At 44.3% G+C, this 22,005-nt stretch overlaps 1 protein-coding gene across 2 annotated transcripts in view; it reads right to left on the reverse strand.

Annotated features, from left to right (window-relative positions):
• The window catches only part of CCDC171 (coiled-coil domain containing 171), a 2,807,212-nt gene that overhangs the window by 660,634 nt on the left and 2,124,573 nt on the right, over positions 1–22,005 (reverse strand). For both annotated transcript variants that reach the window (XM_078675985.1, XM_078675986.1), the window contains one exon: positions 19,757–19,918. In XM_078675985.1, coding sequence (XP_078532111.1) covers positions 19,757–19,918 — 162 coding nt within the window. The remainder of the gene's footprint in view (positions 1–19,756; positions 19,919–22,005) is intronic.

Genomic DNA, 22,005 nt, shown 5'->3' on the forward strand with positions numbered 1-22,005 from the left:
TCCCAGTGACCAGGAGGATGTGGGGAGTGCTACAGAGGACAGCTCAAATTCATCATCTGAGTCATTCTCTGCTGGAAACTCCTGAATGGTGGCAGACCCTACAGGATCAGTACCACCTTCATCCTTCTCCACCAACCCCAGTTCCAACGCCACCCTCCCTGTTGTGCTCCAACAAGTTGGTCAGGCCTGCTCCCCTAAGAGGGGTCCGGTCTCTTTTGCTCCAGGCACCACATCCTCGCCCCTGTTCGCCTTGCAGCCTGAATGAGGAGGCTATTGACCTCCTGAGGACCATCTCTGTGGGTCAGAATGCAGTACTGAATGCCATCCAGGGGCAAGGCAACCAGCTGACATAGATGGTGGCCTGCCTGGAAGACATTCACACTGCAATGTCTGCCCTACAGAGATATTTTCAGGCTATGGCCTCTTCCTTCACTGCAGCCTTCCACCCACCCTAACCTTCCCCCACTTATTTCCCCTTTCCCATCCAAATGGGCTATTTCCATTCCTGTCCCAAGCACATGCACACCGAAACAAGTACACACTTCATCAGACACAAGCACCACACACAAAACATACAAATAAACAAACATGCAAGCACTCAGCAGGTACTCACCCCCACCACCCCCAGCATATTCCCAGGCACCACACCAACAGCCACAGACCCATCCACACCCACAACCATACCCCAGACAACACAGCAACAGCCCCCTCCATACACCCACAACTCCATCATGATCATCCTAACCATTGTCCTCATGAAGATGTGTTGTTTGCCTGTGCCCTTTGCCCTGGGACACCTGAGCCCACCCCTCCTAAAGTCTCAAAACCACTCCCAAAGGCCAAGGCATCCCTTTCACATCCCACTCCACCCCTGAGAAACTGGATCCCCACCCCACTGAACCCAGCCCAAAAACAAAAAGACCTCCCAAAGTCCAACTCATCCCTTCCGCATCCCACTCCACCCCTGAGAAACTGGATCACCAACCCACTGAATCCAGCCCACAAGCCAAGAAAACCCCTTCCAAAATTAAATGCACCCCTCCCTAAACCACAGCATTCCCCTCCCAAGTACCATCTTCGAGGTGCCTGCTATGCCCAATGGATGCCCATTTGTCAGGAGGTTCCCTGACAGTGTCAGTAAGGGCAAGTATGGGTGCAGAGCATATGCTGTGGCACATGGATCCATTATGGACTATCCATTGACCTCTGTTTTACATCCTGTTGTGATATATTGTCATTAAAATCTTTTCATAGTTTTGAAGGCATTGGTCTGGCCATCAAATTTCTAATTATTTGATGTTATTATGTAGTTAGTGATGTGTGCCTACAGTTGTATTTGTTTCATCTCTGATGAATGATCCAGTTGAATTGGTTAGTAAGATGTGACCTTGGACCCAGTGCTGGAATTACACAGGACAGGGGGGATGGTTGGATGGATCTCTGTGTGGGATAAAATCCAATTGGGGCAGACATTACATTGGGTATTTCAGCTTGGCATAGCCACTGTCAACATCTTTTAGGTTGCACTTCTCCCCATGATGTAGTTTGTATATGTGTTTGATTTTATCACGTTAGATATTTGTTTATCCACACGCTGAGGGTGTTAGCTTGTCATACCTTCGATGATTTTTGTATCGACATGTGACTATTTTTGTGTGTGTACCTTACACCTAGTTTATCTAGATGTGTGACTAATGCTGTTAGTGCTATGTTTGCTTTCATGACTTGCAATTAGATATTACCTACACATGCATGGGACTTGGTTATGCAATTGGTTGTCCCTGATATACTTCAATTCATGGGTCCTGTGGAAATTGAGCTTTCCAGGCATGTGCAAAATGTACTGTGACCCAGGGCCCCAGACTTTCAGGGTTTCCCCTGATAGAGGCATTTCTATTCTGCAGAGTGTTTCCATTGTGCCATTAGAATGCTTCTCACACTGATCCTTTGTAATCCTATTTACTGACATTGCCTTTTAATGTTGGTGATGGGTGAGAGTCCAATACAGAGTTGTATTAGAGAAGGTGTGTTTTACTTTAATGACACATCCATACAGATGTATCTTTGACATCAAAACAGGACCTGGGATTTGTGCAATGTGAGTGTGTCACACAGATTAATAGGGGTGATATTGGTGGGGAGGTGCTGTTGTGTGACACAATTTTATACACACATCACTATCACTGATTATGAGTTGTATACACATGTACATTTTTGTACAATGTGCATGTGCAGTAACAGTGATTTGGGCATGGAGGTCCTCATACAGATGTATTTGGGTTATACATTTGAACAGTTCCAAAACAGGGTCCCAAATAAGTTTGACAAAGCCATCCAAACACCCTTACCTGGTCCATGGTCCATGCTGGAACATCTTTTTCTGAGGAGTCTATGGCAATAGGTAGTAGTATGACCTATCATTGGTTGTGTCCACGACGGTGTGGGTTTTGGATGTGATCAAGCAGGTATAGAAGTGCCAGGATGTGTGCAATTGACTACATGGTGGCACAGGACGTGTAGAGGTGAGTTTCACCCTTATATCAATCCCTTTCTGCCTGCTCTGATGTGGTGGTCGAACCACCATGGTCAAGTCGTCTGTAAGGCAACTCGTATCTGGGCCGGCAGTTACACTGATGGTTTGAGCCTCCGATAGGCTATTTGGCCAATTCCAATGCCGCCAGGGTCGCATTTCCCCGGCAGTAGCGGCGGTACCACTGCGGTCTTTCGTCTATGTAACTGCATATGTCGTAATATGCCAGCCAGACCATCAGCAGACCAGCCGTCGATCGGACGTAATGGTGGGCTTGGAAGCACTAAATTCGTAATAAGGCCCTCTGGCAAAATAAATAAAAAATGCAATATGTAATAATTTAAATTAACACTGAAATACACTACATTTTCCCTCAAATATAATGTAGGAGTGTTCTTTTTTTAGCAATTTTAATTTTTAAAAATGTTTGTAAGTAGCACAGTAGCTTCTAGGTACCATGGTACTGAATAAAGTTTTTTTTTAAATGATAATTTGTAAAAAAAAAAAAAAAAATACACTATAGTACACTATATTTGTGAGCTAAAATGTACTACTGTATTTTTTATTTCTTTGCATTTGCCGCAGTATTTCCTAGGTGGATGATCCGTAAAAAAAACAAAAATATAGAAAGATATAAATATTTTTCCTACCTATTAGCACTTTAATAAAGTGGAAATAGGGTGGGAAAAATATAAAACCTAATACTTACCTATATCTAAAGCAGTAACTAGGCCTGGGCCGTAAATTCCGTTCGGCTCGTAAAATTTGCGGAATTTGGGTAATTTTGCAAATTTCTTACTTGTTCGCGATCTCAAAATGCATGTTCACGAGATATTTGCCCCCGATCACGCAAACAGCGATATGGGAATAGGAAAAAAGCATCGCGAACAAGCAATTCCGCGTGTTTGCGGAATTTCTGTGTGTTCGCGGAGATTTTTTACCGTTTTGCGGAGATTTGTGTAACGCGATTACGCAAATTCCGCCCACCCCTAAGCCAGTAACCCAGAACATTGCCAAACTGTGCTAAAAACAACATGGCTACCTTTTACTTTTGTAAAGGCAGCCATTAGTCAATCATATGCTGCCTTTTCATCGGCAAGCACCACGTTATACTGTGAATTTACTGCGGTATACTGTGGCTCAATGTATCAATATGTTTTAACGCCTTTTAACTTCAAAACTACAGAAGGGATTTTCATGAAATACCATAAAGGATCCTTTTCAAGCCATACATTATATTTCTGCTAAATGTAATTAAAGTTCGTTCAGCTGTTTTGGAGCTACATCTGCCTAAAAAGTCTATGTAAAATGCTTTGGTGGGAAAAAGTGTTTTGGGACACCCTTTTTTTCTTTGCACCCCCTTAACCAACACTAACTGTTGCATCATCTATCAAAGTAGAAAAAGCAATAGGTCTGCATAGTTTCATGGAGATTAATCAAACAGGTGCAAAGTTATTTGCGAACAAAAATATGAGGAATTCATATCTCTGGTAATCCTAACTATAACTCGCTCTCTGTAGGTACCTATGAATACATATATATCAATGAAAATAGTTAGGAAAACTTTATTTATTCTTTCTATACAAACCAAACATAAAAAAAACACAAATGTTAGAAATTCTAAAGTTATAACTATTACTTAAATTTCTAATGTATGCACCATGTTTAAATTACTATAATGGTATTTCTTCTTTCTATACAAACCAAACTTAAATTACACAAAATTAAAAATGATAAAATTACAGTTATATCTTTTAACCACACAATAATAACTATAACTCGCCACTTTACCATGCCCTGCTTATACCCTTTCATATTACATCACTTATACCATCTGAAATCACAACATTCATAACAACACTTATGATAACTCAAATTCCATAATTCCTGAGAACACAGTGCATGACAGAGTGGCGAGTTATAGTTATTGCTCTGTGGTTAGCGAACTGAAAACAGTGTGTATGGAGGAGTACTAGTTATAATGTGAAGATAGAGCATAAATTATACATTTATGTTATAACTGTAACTTTTATAGTTTTCATTTTTGTGTACTTCAAGTTTTATTTATATAGAATGAAGAAATAAAGTTATAGTAATTTAAATGTGGTGCTTACATTCAAAATGTAAGGTATAACTATGACTAGGATTTCTAATGATTGTGTTGTTTGAGTTTGGCTTGTATAGAAAGAATGAATAATGTTTTCCTAACTATAATTAAGTTTTAACCTTTGTTTTTTTTCATTTAATTTCAATGTTTTAAAAAAAATATTCTATTAAAAATGTGTTCAAATCCTAGAGTCCAGTGTTGTCGAGTGGATTGCTGTTATATGAGAAGCCATACAGTACAGTGGAGGACAGTGTTGTACAGTGCAGGGTTGTAGAGTCTAGCGTCGCAGAATGGATTTATAAAAATCGCAAAAAAAAAACATAAAACATTGGGGTAGAACTGAGTGCCTTAGTTTACTTACTTCCTAAAATTCATAAGAACAAGTTTAACACACCAAGCAGACCTATTGTCTGGTCTAAGGGTAGAGTGTTTGAAGAAAACCTCTAAATATGTGGACTTTTATCTGAGTTTTTTTTTACATCCCTCCCCTCAAACATATGAGACACTAAATCATTCTCATTAAAATAGAGTGGACCAATGATGTCCTTTTTATGACTCTCGATGTGTGTTCGTAAAGCACAAGCTTTGATTGTGAAAGGGATATTGAAGCCTGTAGGCATTTCCCGAGAGCCAGGCACATGCATTTTCTCACACTAATATGGTCCTGCAAATAATCAGATATTAGTCATAAAAATAATCCCCTTTGGGTATTTTTATGAATTAGGTCTTTCTGGTGCCCTACTCATTTGGTGTTGAAGGGGCCCCTCTCATTTTTTTGAGGAATAATCAGATATTGCCTTATGAACAATACATTATGTTATGGGAACCTGTTTTGTCAGCAGCTTTGCGAATCTCTTCATGGGCTGGTGGGAGCAGTTGTCTACCGCACCTGAAACAGCTAAGGAGATGGAGCAGGTCATTATGGGGTTTCACTACATTAAAGACCTGTTCATCATACCTGAAGGTACTGAAAAATCAGCAAGCGGATGTGTACTTGAGCTCAAAGCCAATACTCTCAAGCTTGACTACACTTAAACTATCAGTAAGGAGAGGCAAGAATTTCTTGATATCCTAATGAAAGTCAAAGTGAACAAACTTCAGACCAGATCATACAGGAAACCCATGGCAGGCATCAGCATCCTTCAGGCCCTCAACAGCCACCTGGAAACCCTTAGAGTATCCCATATGGGGAGCTGCTGAGGGCAAAAGAAATTGCAATATAGAGGAACGATATCGTAAAGAGGAGGAGGACATTGTGATACACAGATTCAAAGAAAGGGGCTAACTTGACTGGGTTTGTACCAGAGAGAAGGCATACATCAAGGATATATCCAGAGAATACTCATGATATCTTTTAATAAGGAAGAGACAACTAGGTTACTAACTACCTTCACCACAGAAACTGGAATATCCTGAAATGAGATCCTACCCTTGGTAGATTACTGGATGACAAGTCTAGCATTACGTGCAGGAGGGCATTTTCCCTTACCAACCTGCTGCTTCACTGTGACATTAGAGTCAACAATACCAAAGCTGATTACCCTCAAGGGTTATTCTCTGGTGTAAAATGCAAGGCGTGCAGGAACAGTAGGAGCAATTAAGAGTTTTAGGTCCCATATGATAATGCCTTTATAACTATCACTCAATTTCTGATTTTATTTGAGATGTCATCAGTGATGTTATCAGTGACTTCAATGGCCATGTCATCAGTGATGTAATATGTGAGGTCATAAGCAGTGCATTGCGGGGGCGTAAGTTATAGTTAGCTTAGGTTACTATACCTGCTGAACTTCACTGGTTTTGTATGAGAGAAATGAGAGCCTGTATCCTTTGTTTTTTTAGTGAATTTCTACAGTTTTTTAATGTTATTTCCTAACTATACCATCAATTTAACCTTTGGTTTTTTAAGTGAATTTCTAAGGTTTTATTCATTTTATTTCTGTACTGAAGCCACTAAACTTTGACAGTGAATGTGTGAGTGAGTGCATGAGTGTCTCAGTAGGTCTGTGAGTGAGGGTGAGAGTGTCTGAGTGGGTCTGTCAGTGGGTGTGTAAGTGCCTAAGTGAGTCTGGGAGTGGCTGCATAGGTGTCTAAATGAGTGTGTGAGTGGGTGCATGAGTGTCTGAGTGGGTCTGTCAGTGGGTGTGTAAGTGTCTAAGTGGGTCTGGGAGTGGCTGCATAAGTGTCTAAATGAGTGTGTGAGTGGGTGCATGAGTGACTGAGTGGGTGTCTGAGTGGGTGTGAGTTAGAGTATCTGCGTGGGTTTCTGAGTGCCTCCTCAAATGCGTGAGTCAGTCTTTGAGTAAGTGCATGAGTCTTTAAGTGAATCAGTGAGTGGGTGTCTGAGTCTGTGAGCAAGTACATGAGACTCTGGGTGGGTCTGTGAGTGGGGGGTGAGTGTCTAAGTGGGTCTGTGAGTCGGTGCGTGAGTGTCTGAGTGAGCCTGTGAGTGGGTTCATGAGTCTCTGAGCGGGTTTGTGAGTAGGTGTATGAGCTTCTCCATGAGTGAGTATGTGAGACTCTGATTGGGTCTGTGAGTAGGTGTGTGAGTGTCTCAGTACTCTCTGTTTTGCCCTCTTCTGCTCTGTTTTGTCTTTCCTGCTTGTTTTTCAGCCCTCTGTTTCACCTTTCCTGCTCATTTTCTGCTTCTGTTTTGCCCTCTTCTGCTCTGATTTGCCTTTCCTGCTCGTTTATCTACCCCCTGTTTTCCCTTTTCTGCTCATTTTTCTGCTCTCTGTTTTGCCTTTTCTACTTGTTTTTCTGCCCTATTTTCCCTCTTTCTTCTAATTTTTCAGACCTTTTGTTTTGCTACATTTTTTGCCCTCTGTTTTGCCTTTTCTGTTCGTTTTTCTGTCCTTTGTTTTACCTTTGTGTTCTTGTTTTTCTCCCTCTAAAATGGGGGAGGGCGGACGCCGTAATTTCAATGGGGGAGGGGGCAATGCGGCCGCCCTCCTTAAGCTGATTTTGAACCCGGGGACCCCATCACCATGGGCCCGGCCATCTGTCCCTGGGTACCCTGGTTTGACCTAGGGCACCTAGTGTGCTACAGGACTGTGGGGGAGCTTCAAGCCCCTTTGGTCCCAGCCAGCTCCCCGCCTTCTGTTGGAACCGGCATTGCTGATGTATGCAGCGAGCTGCTGGAAATGCTGTCCCCTGCGTGCAGGAACAATAGTTTTATCTCTTTTCCTGCCCCCATGTCTGTGGGCAGGAGAGAGATACAACCTCCTCTTCCAGTATAATCCCAGATGGAAGTCGTTGGGATTCCTTGGGGCCAAGAGGTACATCAGATGGAGGCGGTAATGAGCCAAATAGTCACAGCATGGCTTCACAAAACTCCGGGATTAGATGCAGCGTCACTGATGGACCCAGAAGTTTGGATCGGTTTGAAATGAGGGTCGGAATTGGCTCAGAAGAAGAATCAGCTTAAGGATAAGACCGAGAGGCACATTGATGCCCTTGCACCTTCTATGGGGTTTGAGGGTTGCAGGAAGGGGCAGACTCCTGCGTGGACTTTTTATGTTTCTTTTTCGACTTACCCAATGACTTCAAGTGTGATGAAGATCAGCCATTGGAACACCTTTGGGAGTGGGGTTGGGTCCAGACCTCCCTTTTGTGCTCAACAGTTCTTGACATGGAGTTACCGGTGCTTGGAGACGCATTTGCTTTCCTGGTTTGCCTAGGGATTCATAAAGGCACAGTTGCTGCAGGCCTTGGAGTTGTGTTTTGACTCCAGGCACCACAGACAAATCTGATGGGGATCAGTCACAGACATTTGCTTGCAACAGTTCCTACCAGGTTTAAAACCTTTAGTTTTAGGGAATATATTTATTCTAGCAAACTGTTTTTTAGGAAAACAAATTGCAAAAACAGTCTCAAAGATACCAGGGATAGTTCCAGATTTGAGTCTGGTGGCATGGAAAAAAAGGAACTGATGTCAATGTTCTTTGGTAGCACTTATATACAACTCTGCTCATCACTTCTGGCGTGGAACAAAGTTGAGGCGGAGCCTCACAATACTACCAACAAGCTTACAGGGTTAATGCTAATGATTTGCCAGATCCATTCCAACACCTGGGGAATATTCAAAAGGTGAATAATCTGTGATTAGAGTATCGATGGGAATAGGCACCACTGAAGGTGTTGGGCCGTTCAGCTCATCCATGATCCATGTCCCCTTCTGTTCACCCAGTTTATTTTCTACTTTACCACTTATTTGGTACAGGATTCAGCAGTGCTGCCGGGCTATGGGCTGCCCCATTTTTGCTGTTGTATTTCTTAGTTCTTGAGAAATTCCATGCCTCCCTCTGTACTCCTCTGAGTTCTCCTGAAATTTGAGCATGCGTGTATTCAACTCAAAGTGGATAAGCTATAGGAGGGCATCTCCCAAGTTGAAGCTAAGGAATGCACCAGTCTCAGCACCTGTTTCAGTGACAAACATATGGGCATTCACTTGGATTATGTACCTATCTGTCATGGGCAATACAGCAGACCTTCATATGCTATGTTGCATATGATTGTGTGATTGCTGTCTGCTTCATCGTGCAGAAGAGCAACCACTTCCAGTCTTTCAATATTCATTGTGCCTTTGCTGTGACGGGTCCCTTTTCATGACGACTCCTGCCATAGCAAGGTACAAAGACTACAGCTTTCTTTCCCTTGAGGTGGAAGCCGGGGGCGTTCTTCTCTTTCCCTCCTTTGATAATCAGAGTACTTGATTTTTGCTGACATTATTTTAAAAAGTATAAATATTTTACCCGGTGCAATTTTAATCTCGTGGCAATACGACCTTTGAAGGTGAGATTCACGTCGCCTCCAGGGTCTCCCTCACTACATTGCTTACCGGCGCAGCCGAATTGAGGTGCTGACGCCGGTACGCAGAGAATAGCCGCCGCCATATTACGGGAAGGCAGGGTAACGGTCCAGCTCTTGGACGACTCCCGCCCTCCCTCATTATTTAAGGGCTGATTCTCCGGTCTGCTTGCAGACTACAGCTTTCTTTCCCCTGAGGCGGAAGCCTGGGGCGTTCTTCTCTTTCCCTCCTTTGATAATTAGAGTACTTTATTTTTGCTGACATTATTTTAAAAAGTGTAAATATTTTACCCGGTGCAATTTTAATCTCGTGGCAATACGACCTTTGAAGGTGAGATTCACGTCGCCTCCAGGGTCTCCCTCACTACATTGCTTACCGGTGCAGCCGAATTGAGGCGCTGACGCCGGTACGCAGAGAATAGCCGCCGCCATATTACGGGAAGGCAGGGTAGCGGTCCAGCTCTTGGACGACTCCCGCCCTCCCGCATTATTTAAGGGCTGATTCTCCGGTCTGCTTGCAGACTACAGCTTTCTTTCCCCTGAGGCGGAAGCCGGGGGCGTTCTTCTCTTTCCCTCCTTTGATAATCAGAGTACTTGATTTTTGCTGACATTATTTTAAAAAGTGTAAATATTTTACCCGGTGCAATTTTAATCTCGTGGCAATACGACCTTTGAAGGTGAGATTCACGTCGCCTCCAGGGTCTCCCTCACTACATTGCTTACCGGCGCAGCCGAATTGAGGTGCTGACGCCGGTACGCAGAGAATAGCCGCCGCCATATTACGGGAAGGCAGGGTAGCGGTCCAGCTCTTGGACGACTCCCACCCTCCTCGCTATGTATAAAAATCGACTGACTCCCCGTCCGCGCAGCGGGCGGGCGCAGCGGGCGCGCCGATGGCGCGCCGAAGGCGCGCCTAAGGCAAGCCCGTCTGCGCCCGTCCGCGCCTGTCCCGGGCCCAGGGCCAGTCTCCCTGCCCATTTTATCAACACGGGCTCTATTAGCTGGACCAGAGAGCAGCTTGTTCAATTAAGTTCTGGCACCTGCTCACCGCTTGCTCGTTGCCCTCCGAGTTTTCTGTAGGATCGCACTTTTAATTGCCCACACTGTGGTCTGACTATTCCTCCTTGGGGTGTACGTGTTCTTTCATCTGCCACCTCAATCAACCGCACACGTCCCCCATTAATACTGAGGGCAGGATTGGTCAACTGTCGCTCGCTCCCCCGCAATGCAAGCGAAATCTGGACTTTAATTGTCTCTCATGGATGGGATATACTGTTCCTCACAGAATCTTGGATAAAAGACACCTCTAATCCGGACATCCACTTAGCCACCCCCCCTGACTATCTTTTCATGGGTATTAACCGAGAAGGAAAAACGGGGGGTGGCCTTGCCATCAGTTTTAAATCTCATTTGCGACTGACTATAAAAAAACTTTCGAACATTGGGCTGATTGAAGCCATGTATTTCACCATTTCAGACTCAGCTGCTGTCTTTTTGACCGGCATTCTAGTGTATAATCCCCCCAGTGCTTCAGCCCCCTCATTAACGCAGCTTGTACATCTTATAGCGGACCTGTCCCTTAAACACCCGCACTTCATAGTACTAGGCGATTCCAACCTGCACGTTGAAGATCCCTCGTGCTCCCAGGCTACTCAACTATTAGACACCTTGCCGAGCCTGAGGTTGTCTCAATTGATCCAGGGCCCGACGCATATTGCGGGCCACACTTTAGATTGAATTTTTTCAAACCTCCCTGGTACAATAGTTCACCCTTCTCTTCCCCTTACCTGGTCTGACCATTACCTTCTCCCGATATCATGTTCCCGCCTATACAGAGCCCGGTGGAACATGGTAGGGATTACAGGAGAAAATGGCATAAAGTTAACTGCACTGCTTTAAAGCCTGTTTTCTCGTGCCCCATCGATCCACTTACCGATGACATTGATGCAAGTGTTGCCCAGTTCAACTCAGCCTTATTATCTGCCATTGAGGCCACTGCCCCTTTACTGCCAATCTCCTCTGCAAGATCTCGCCCTTCCGCCCCGTGGTTTTCTCCAGCCTTGCGTGAGGAAAAAAGTTGCTGTAAAAAATTAGAACACAACTGGCGACTCTTCTATGATCCAGAAGCAAAAAGTATTTACAAAGCAGCTTTAAAGAATTTTATCAAACTAAAAAAGTCCACAATGAGAGAATTTTTTGCCTTACAAATTAAAAACGCAGAGAATCCTGCAAAAACTCTTTTTAATATTGTAAAAAACCTCCCGCTATGACACCCCAGAACCTCTCTAGCCAGACCTTATGTAATGGTTTGTCTGATTACTTCCAAGACAAAATTGAGAAAATCACTTCCTCCGTCCCATCTGCCCTAACATCTGTACTATCCCCTTTTACTGTTAAGAACAAGGATTATACCTCACCATCATTGGTAGCTTTTAAGGATCTCACCACTGAGTCTGCACTTAAATTGCTCACTCAATGCAAATCTGGTTCCCCTTTAGACACGGTCCCGCCCAAGGTCATGGGTAGCCTAGCTCCCCTTCTGATCGAACCTCTCATTTCTATCTGGAACTCCTCACTACATTTGGGGCAATTTCCAATGGCTTGGAAGGAGGCCATGCTAGTCCTCATCTTGAAGAAGATGGATGCGGACCCGGCGCAATTTTGTAACTACCGCCCTATCTCCCTCCTTCCTAAACCAGGGAAGGTCTTGGAAAAGGCCGTACAATTACAATTTGCGGACTACTTGGAGACCAATTCTTTACTACACGATTCCCAGTCGGGCTTCAGAACTGGTTTCAGTACTGAGACGGCGCTCCTGGAGGTCTCTGAGACCATTCGAGAGTGTGTGGATAGGGGCGAGGAGGCCATGTTGGTCCTCCTTGACCTATCCGCCGCTTTCGATACGGTGTCCCATAAGATATTATTGGTTCGCTTAGAGCAGATTGGATTGGGTGGTCCCGCTTTGTCGTGGATCAGCTCCTTTCTTAAAGGACGAACGCAGAGGGTACTCCTTAGACCATTTCAATCTGAGAGTAAGCTCCTTGTCTGTGGAGTTCCGCAGGGCTCTGCGTTGAGCCCATTGTTTTTCAATGTCTATTTGGCCCCTTTGGCTGAGGTGGTTGAGTCGTGGGGGGTCAGAGTGATCTCTTATGCTGATGATACACAGCTAATGTTTTCTTTCAGAGATCACTCTGACTCCAGCTTCGCCAGCTTTCGACACTGTCTTGGCGAAATATGCTCCTGGATGACTGCTAACCATTCTTAGGCTCAACACCGATTAGACGGAGGTCTTGTTTTTTAATCAAAAAATCTCAATACCTCCTACTTTGTGGTGGCCAACTGTGCTCAATCCCCCTCCTATTCCTGTTCAAACTGTTCGCAATTTGGGCTTTCAGTTTGACGATGCCCTCTCGTGTAAAACCCAAATAAACAAGGTTACTGCAGCCTGTTTTTGGAAACTACGCATGATGAGAAAGATTTTCCCATTTTTGCCCGTGGATGCCCGCAGAACGGTTACTCACACCCTAATAACATCTCACTTGGATTATGGCAACAGTCTCTACGCTGGGGCCCCTCTGTATCAAATTGAACAACTACAGATCGTTCAGAACGCGGCGGCGAGGCTGATTGGCAATATCCCCTACCGTCAGTCGGTTGCATCCTACCGCAAAGAGCTACACTGGCTCCCTATCTCCAGTCGCATCCAGTTTAAGATGCTGACTCTGGCCTTTCGGGCCCTTAATGGGTCAGGACCAGGATACTTACGAAAGAGACTTGTACTCTCCCAATCTGTCAGATCCCTACGGTCTAACAATCTACGTCGTATTATAGTTACTCGGTTCCGTCGCTCCAGAATGGGCGGCAGAGATTTTACAGTTATGACGGCCAAACTCTGGAACAACCTTCCTCTAGACCTGAGGTTCACTCCGTCTGAATCACTTTTTCGCAGCCGACTGAAGACCTGGTTATTCTCCTCTGCATAAGTATGCCTTTCCTTTCTAGTGTGCAGTCTACAGCGCCGGGACACCCCCACCGGGGATAGCCGTGCGCTTTACAAGCTTCAAAATAAAAAATAAAAAATAATAAAATAAAATAAAGACCTTTCCAGGTTCCCCTTTGCTGCCTTCCACAGGAGACAAAAACGCAGCATGTACATGTTTGTCTCAGTGATTCCAGGCTTCCTCTCCTAGTTAGTGACACAACTTCTGCTTTGTGAGCCTCAGTGCTTAATTTGCAAAATAGTAAGTGCCAGGGCCCTGACCATGAGGCCACTGCGGCTTGCACCACCCACTGCCCCTTCATTGCTGCCAAAGACGGTACTAAAAAACTACTAATCTTCTCTCTCGCCTGCAAGTGCGACAGTTCAGATTATTCCAGGTCTCCAAAGCTGAAGGAATGGCTGTGGAGGCAAACATATAAATATCAGAAATGTCATGTATTTTTTAAAAATGTACTGCTTCAGGTGGCATTCGCCAACTTGGAATCATAAATAAAAATAAAGGCAAGGCATACATGTGCATACGTCACAACACTGGATTGCCATAGCCTTCTTAATGTCATGATTACATCGTCATCACGCTATTTTTGCATTATTAATATTTTTTGCTGCTGCTCTACAGCATTGCAAAGCCAATAGGTTGAAAAGGCTTTGCCAAAACTCGTATCCTTCTGAGTTTAATGCACTGAGTACCACTATATTGGGTATCATCTACAACCAGCAATAAACGGTGTCTTTAAAAACACTATGTAAAAAACAATACACCTTTAAAGACCGCCTTATGGGCACTGAAGACAGGACTGTGGCATGTGAGGGCTGGGCAGGGTCAAGGGGAAGTCCTATGGGACCCGAAGATATGTCTGTGGAATGCGATGGAGGGTCTGGCTCCACAAACCACCTTATGGGCACTGAAGATAGGCTTGTGGCACGTGAGGGCTGGGTGAAGAGATCATACTGTAGACATTTCCACGGTCTGCACAAAGGAATATTCATAGGGGGCTAAAGATGACCCCCCAGCACATCCCCCGAAAATAGATCGATATTTAATGCAGAAAACTGTGCTTAAAAACAAGCTTTCAATTTTGAGCGATAATCGCAGAAACATCCCCTTACGCACAAGAAGTTGGGCCAAAAACATTGCATCAGAGTTAAAAGAGCTGGGTGCATCAAGAGTTTCATTTATTCAACAAGGCTGAAAGGAAGGGTAGAGCTAGAGATCAAGTAATGCATGGGAGTAAATGAGCAGGTGAGCATGCATGTGCCTTGTGGGTGGCTGTTAACCATAGCTGCCAAGTGATGTCATATCACATGACACCTTCATCCACTTCTGGCCTTTACCTAACAACACCTTGGGAATTGAAAGCTCAGGTCGTCCGTGCAATAACACTAAACATAGCTTATGACGGAAATTGAAACTACAAGTCCCAGAATGCAACCTCGATTCAAAAAAGATGCCAAAACCTTCCTAATGGGTAAATTCCTCGCCTACAACTCTGCCTTTTAATCATCCAGTGACCTTGCTCCGTTTCCGTCTAATACATTCCCCTGGAGTACCCAGACACCATCAACCCGGCACCTCCGGGCATCCCGCCATGGACCTTGGGACCTTGCTTCTCATATATTGTAAATGTAAAATGTAATTACTTGTCCTTTTATCCCACTTTGTATCCAGCAACCCCCCCGCCCAAGTTTTTGTCTACTACTGCGGATTCCTGTAAAGCGCTCTGATACCCTAACGGGTCAAGTTTGCGCTTTATAAAAACTCTAAAATAAATAAATATGCACTCATCCAATGACCCAGGCATTACTCTTGCACTCATACTTGCACTCATCAAATGACCCCGACAGTACCCATCCACCAAACCTTCAACTCAGGCACTACTCATACACTCATCCATTCACTCAGGCCGTACCCATACATTCATGCTGTGCAGTCAACACCAAGGGGAGCACAAATTGTGCACTGCATGTACCATGATGCAAAGGAGAAAACTTTTCTGGGTTATGATGTAGTGTCTGGCTGTACCCTTTTCCCTGCACAAACAGTTTTTCATGACCTTCTGTACCATTTATCACACTTTCCTAATGTTCGTTTTTATAAAAATTGCAATCCACCCTATTGATTACACTTTATCTGGCCCCAGCTGGAGATGATGGCTCGAGCCGGAGAGTACGGCCCTAGCCGGAGAGTATGCTCCAGGTGCAGAGAATACGCTCCAGGTATGGAGAGTACGGTCCGGGTGCGGAAATTCCAGCCCAAGTCCGGACGTAAAGTTAGGAGTCATAAGTGCATTCTCTGAATACCAAAAATCGCAAGTGCCTTCCGTGAATACCAAAAGTAGTAAGTTTAGGATTTTGTCTCAGATTAGTTCTGCGAATCTTCCCCAGTATTGTTGACTACTAAGAGCAGTTTTCATGCCTGAAAAGTGTAAAACCAGTAAATGTAATCAAACAGGTAAGCTTCTGTGGCCCTGGTTAAGAAGGGGCCGAAGATGCTTGTGCAGGACCTGGAATTATTTTGCTCATTAGCCCACCTATATTATGGGTTGTAGCCAAGATGCAAACAGGCACACACAATGAGAAACAAAAGCTATCATCCAGAATAACAGGAGAGAGGTGTGGTGCAGCAGCCAGAGTGGCTCACTCCAGAACGTGGGGCTCATGGTTTGATCCCCGGTGTCAGCTCAGCACCCTGTGACTCTGAGAAATAGCTCACTTAATCTCCCCGACGGCCCCCAGTGCTTTGAGACCCCTAGGGGTGAATATTTTGTGCTTTACAAATACCAGATACATATAGAATACTCCAGCATGGTTGAGTTGTGTACCAGCCTGAACTGAATGCTCCATAAAATGCATTTGCTTCTCTCGAGTCATGTCATGTTATTTTGGTTTCTATAGCGCACACTGAATCAGAACGGTATCCTGGTGCTGGGCAGGTGTGCGATTAGTCAAGCCTAGTGTCTAATGTGGCTACTCAAAAAGCCAGGTTTTCAGCTTCTTGTTGACTTCAAGAAATGAGGAGGAGGCTCAGATGTGTAACAGCACATCATTTCACACTTTAGGAGTGATGTTGGAGAAGGCTCAACTGTCGGATCTGGTTTTCCATATGTGTGGGATGTGTGCAAATATAAGTATTGTCGAGCTGAGCTGTCTGGAAGGTTTGCGAAAGTAGATGGCATTGTTGAGGTATACTGGGCCTGAGTGCCTTGAAAGTTTAGGTGAAGAGTTTGAAATGTGCTCACTTGGGTATGGGTAGAGAGTGTAGCTCCTTGAGGTGAAGTGATTCTGGCTGCCAAGTTCTAGATGTTCTGCAGACTCCGGATGAGATGCTTGTTTATCCGGAAAAGATGTTGTTTTTGTAGTCGAGGTTACTGGTGGCAAGAGCATGGGTGATAAATTTCCATTTTTTGACTGGAAGCCATTTTAAAATCTTCCTCAATATCTTCGTTATGTAGAAGCATAGGGGAATGATGGCATTGACTTGGGCTGTGATGTTGATTTTGCAGGGGAGGATTATTCGAAAGTTATTGGCATGAGTTATTTAGTTCTGGGGTAAGTCTAGATAATTAGGTTCTGCCACCGTGTGTATATCGCCCCACATTGCATAACCCATGGCAGCCTGAATTATGATCAGTCCCATTGCTAATAGATATGGTTAGGCAAAGAGTATCACCAGGGCCCCTGAATTTATGGTGTAGGGGAGGACCACATTTTGCAGCAGAGTTAACTAAATTATGCTGCCAGAAAGACAAATTATGTAGGGTAATGCAGCAACGTTTTGTGATAGTATAACTTCATTATTTTGTCATTTTGTTCACACTTGTTAACACAGTCTGGGACTAGGTTGCACCTCATAAGTACAAGTGTAGCACACAATTATAGCAGTAAGCAACTGAAAAGTGAACAGTCAGCCTTTGCAAAGGGTCTTCAACTGAGCTGCAAAAAGTATTGCAGTACTTTGTAGAAGCTTTTGATCCCTATAAACTAGAAATTGTTTTTTTAATCTGCAGATTATGCATCAGATGATAGATTATGTGCCACTATATTGTGACATATTAATGTCAATGCTTTCCTGTGTTAAAGAAATATACTTTTTTGAATTTTAAAGAGACTATCATATTTTTCACATGACATTTGTATGTTTTACATAGCAAACATTTTCAGGGCACGGCTCAGTATGGGCTCTAAGAGCCAAGCCAGACCTTTAACTCAGCTCTTCATGTTAATTTGTTGGCTCGCCCACCTGTACCCCAACACCCAGTGCCCAATTGCACTTTTAAAGATTGAAAACATTACAAAGTCCTAATGTTGAGATTGGGGAAGCACTGAACAGGTGCCATGTCTATGGCTTCTTCTGCCGTGACTGGGTGGGCCAAAGGGCATGTTTGAGTGGGCCTGGCCCACCTGGCCCCCCTGCTAGAACTGGGCCTACTTTTATGTCCTAGCCGCTCATAAATTGGACCCCATTAATGAGACAAGAGTAGTGCGGCCACCCAGGCCGCGGTACCGTCAAGTGCAGGCAGCTGTGCTTTACCGGCTCAGCCAGGGCCGGCGCTAGGCATGGGCAGCGTGGGCAGCTGCCCAGGGCCTCACACGCAGCTCACCAGCATGGGGCCACGCACTGGTGATGCATCCTGTCGGTTCCCTGGCGATCCATTTCAAAGAAAGGTGTCACCTTTCTTTGAAATGGAGGGGCAACCCTCCCCGGGCCTCTCAGGGATGGTATCTGAATACATAAGGGAGGGAGATGCTCCCTTCAATTGAAAAGAGACCCATTCACAGACACTGTGGGAGGCCCATTGTCCATCATTTTGGCGCCCCCATAGTTTTAACTTTTAGCCCACAAGCAATTCTCACATCTATCGGACTGAAGGTGTGAGAAATGCTTGTGGGCTCAAAGTTAAAACTGTGGGGGGCGACAAAATGCATGACAATAGGCCTCCCACAGTGTCTGTGAATGGTCTCCTTGCAAGGGGCCACTTATCTACATTAGAGGGGCCTCGCACATTGATTTTTAGCCCAGGGCCTCGCAAATCCTAGAACCGGCCCTGGGCTCAGCAACCAGTGTCAAGGCACTCTAAATGAAACATGTTATAATAAGAGAACAAATAAATTCCGAGTGACAGTCACTCAGAGAGTAGCCACAGTCTGTTCCAGTCCGGCAGCTGCGGTCCATCCAGGCAGCTGGGTGAGGTCCAGACTTGCGTGGTAAGCTGCACAAATTCACTCAGGAAGCTGCAGGAACGAACTGGTGCAGCACAACACTAGCGGTGCGAGCAGCTCTGTGCTTGCCAAACTTTAAGAAAACATAACTGCCTCCTGCTCCGTGTGCGGCCCAACTATTAGTCTGTCTTGTGGCATGCTATTGGGGAGAAATCATTAATTGCGGCACACTCTACATGACAAACAGGTGGTGAACTGAATCATGCTGCGGAGTGGCTGAGTGGAGCCAAGGAGACGCATTGCTGAGCCAGCCCCTAGTCCGCATGGACCACGTTTTGCTCAGTGCAAATTATAGCAGCACTACCGGCTTGACAGTGGAGGAGGCTCTATAATGCGTTAGTTTGCATTTCAGTGTGGTGATGTGGACCACCACACTGAAATGCGTTAGTCTAACACCTGATATGTGGTACTTGACAAGGCAGAGCGCTCCTACACAATGCCCAGAGCCACTATCATTCTTTTATCCTCTGGCACTATTCACCCTGGTTTGTGAGAGTTCAGGTAACTTTCCAACCTCCAGCACTTGATTCAGGAGACACTGTGATCCTTAAGAGTAAACTTAAGTAAACTAAGAACATTTTGCCAATCATTTGAGCCCTCGATTCATTTTTCCTGTCAACCAACTTCAGTTGTGTTCAAAAACGAACATTTGACTGTTCCACCTGTTTTGCAGCCGCAGAACTAACCTTCTCAAGTCAGCATTCTCTTTGGGTTCCAAAGTGTTAATTGATGGTCAACACTAGCCGGTGAGTTTTTTGTTGGAAATTGAGCAGCACAGACTGAGCGCTGGTAAGTTCGGCGGCCAGATAATTGAGTTACTGCTTGAGCACAGGAAGCTGGTTTTACTAGGTCACTAACTAGATACAAGATAGCGATTATGTGGTGTGGGTGTGTCTTATTCCACCTTAAGTGGATCATAACTATTTACAGACATCATTGACCTAACAAGCTCTGCATATGTTAAGTATTAAAAATGGCAGATTTAATATTTTAACAGGTGCCAATAGAGACTATTTCTCTATTAATGGGAGATCTATGTGAGAATACAATAATGAAAGCATATGTATTTAAACTAATTAAATATATTTACGGGTTGAGTTTGGTCCGTTACTCGCTGTATTTCCTCTTCTCGTTTTTCAAGTGCTTGATTGAGGTCTACCATCTGCTCACGCATAGCCTGTCGCTCCTCTTCACAAGTTTGCAGTCTCATGGTAAAGTCCAATAATTTTCTCTGCAACTCCGTTAAACTTACCTATAATAAAAAAGGAAAAGGGAAATGCCACAAAAACACATTTTAGTAATAAGTGGTGTTTACTACAATTCAACATTGTGGAAAAGGCATGAAATATTTTTTCACATCAAAGATTTCAGCATATGTTTTGGTTCTAATGACTGATACAGAACTAACTGTCTTTCATTTCCTTTTTTGGTCTTGGCTAGACAGAGCATGTGCTGTCTCAAAGAGACATGTTATGATCTATCTGTGGGCTTCTACACTGCCCATCTCCTACCATTGGTAAACTTCAGCGACGCTATCATTTTCATTGATGGCATTCATCATTGTAGATGGGCGTCATGCCCTCTTCTTGTGTTTGGCCCTCCCATAGCGCGTGGATCAAGTACATGTCTCCTTAAGCTGCTCCCAGTTTGCAGAGCTATTTTTTTTATTTGTTTCGAAGCACTCCGTATGAGTACCTGTGTCTTCAGGCCACCTACCTTGTACACATACACACATCCGACTAAAATGCAAGGGCTTGTACATAAACAAATGCATTTCTTAAAAAGTTGTTAGTACACGAACAGCAGTTATGTTTTTTTGCATGATCCAATGGTACTGGGGCGCTTGTTCCATCCTCCATCTCATACTTTGTTTTTAAGCACTCCATAGGAGTACCTGTGTTTTCAGGCTGTCTCCCTTGTACACAGACACACATACCACTAAAATGCCTGCATGTGTAAATAAACTAATGCATTTCTTTGAAAAGTTGTTAAAACATGAACAATAGTTGCCAATACGATGGTATTGGATAGGCCTGGGCAGTAAACTCTGCTACGGTCGCCGAGTTTGCGTTATTTGGGCCCTCCATGTGCCGCAGAGGGACGCAGAGTTCCTGAATTCCACCTTTCGTTTTTTTTGCAATTCGTGCCCTTGAGGTTTGTTTTGGCACTCGACCATGGGTGCCAAGAGTCTCGGGCCACTGCGAGCATATGCAAGACTTCTCGCACTGCTAGCAAGCTCCCACGAGACTTTGCGCTCACTCGCATGGCACCAATCTAGTGCCAATCGCAAATGGAACGGGCGAGCAGCTTGTCTGCTGGAGATGCAGCTGAGAAGATTTAGCACTAGATTTTCTTTTCCAGCTGGCTTTTGGAGTTGTTTTTTTTGTGTGAGAAGCCTTTTTGGTTTACTTTTTTTTTCAAACAGGAAGGAAGTGCCCCAGAGATTCTAACTTCCTATTCCTGTCCGGCTCCTCCCAGTGCTTTGTCCCTCTCCTGATCACTTTTTATTGGGATTTGGAGTTGGAAGGATCACTCCCCTTGTCTGCTGCAGATATACAATTGGATTTAAGGACTTTGTATTTGAGATTTCACAAGTAAGTTGAAAAACTGGTATATACGCATGTTGCTAGTTTGATTGGGAGCATGCTCCTGGATTTATTTGTACTTTTAATCGATTTTGAAAAATCATTGTGGTTAGTGGCCTGCAGTTTCAGTAGGGGCCTAGTTATTTATTTGTATGTAATTTTTCTTCTTTTATAAAGGAAAAATGTTGCACAGTTCACTATATTTTTTCCATGTTATTAATACATTTGCAATATTGATCTAATTCACTATGTGATTTAGTCTGACAATGGGACTTCCAGCCAGTAGGCCCAGTACTACTCATGAGTGCATGACACAACTGTTTCTGTGGTGTCTATTGAATCGAAACATCATTTAAGCAATGGATGGCATGGGAATACATTGCAAAATGTGTTTTTTTGTGGTATTACACGTGTTTCTCCCTGCAAACAGTGTATAGGTGGGGTAATGCCTTTGGAGAATGTGTGCTGTTCTAAACATCTTTAGCCCTGATAATTTTCATTTTTGGTATTGCTGAATGAATGCTGTGTGTTACCATGCCTCCTTTTTCTGGCTAGTGTCTGGTGTGTTTGCCATAGGCCACCATTTGTCTTTGTTCTCCCTCCCATGTGGCAAAGGGCCATTTTGTATGGTCAGTGTCCATAGGCCTGCATGTGTTCTTTGTTTTCCATGCTTTCTTGCTTGCTGTTGTGACCATGTGGGTGGTGGCCATTTTGTGTAGGCAGCCAGTGAGCTTTTGCCATAGGCCTGCATGTT

The sequence above is a fragment of the Lissotriton helveticus genome, chromosome 2_1, assembly GCF_964261635.1.
Source record: "Lissotriton helveticus chromosome 2_1, aLisHel1.1, whole genome shotgun sequence".
Lineage (NCBI taxonomy): Eukaryota > Metazoa > Chordata > Amphibia > Caudata > Salamandridae > Lissotriton > Lissotriton helveticus.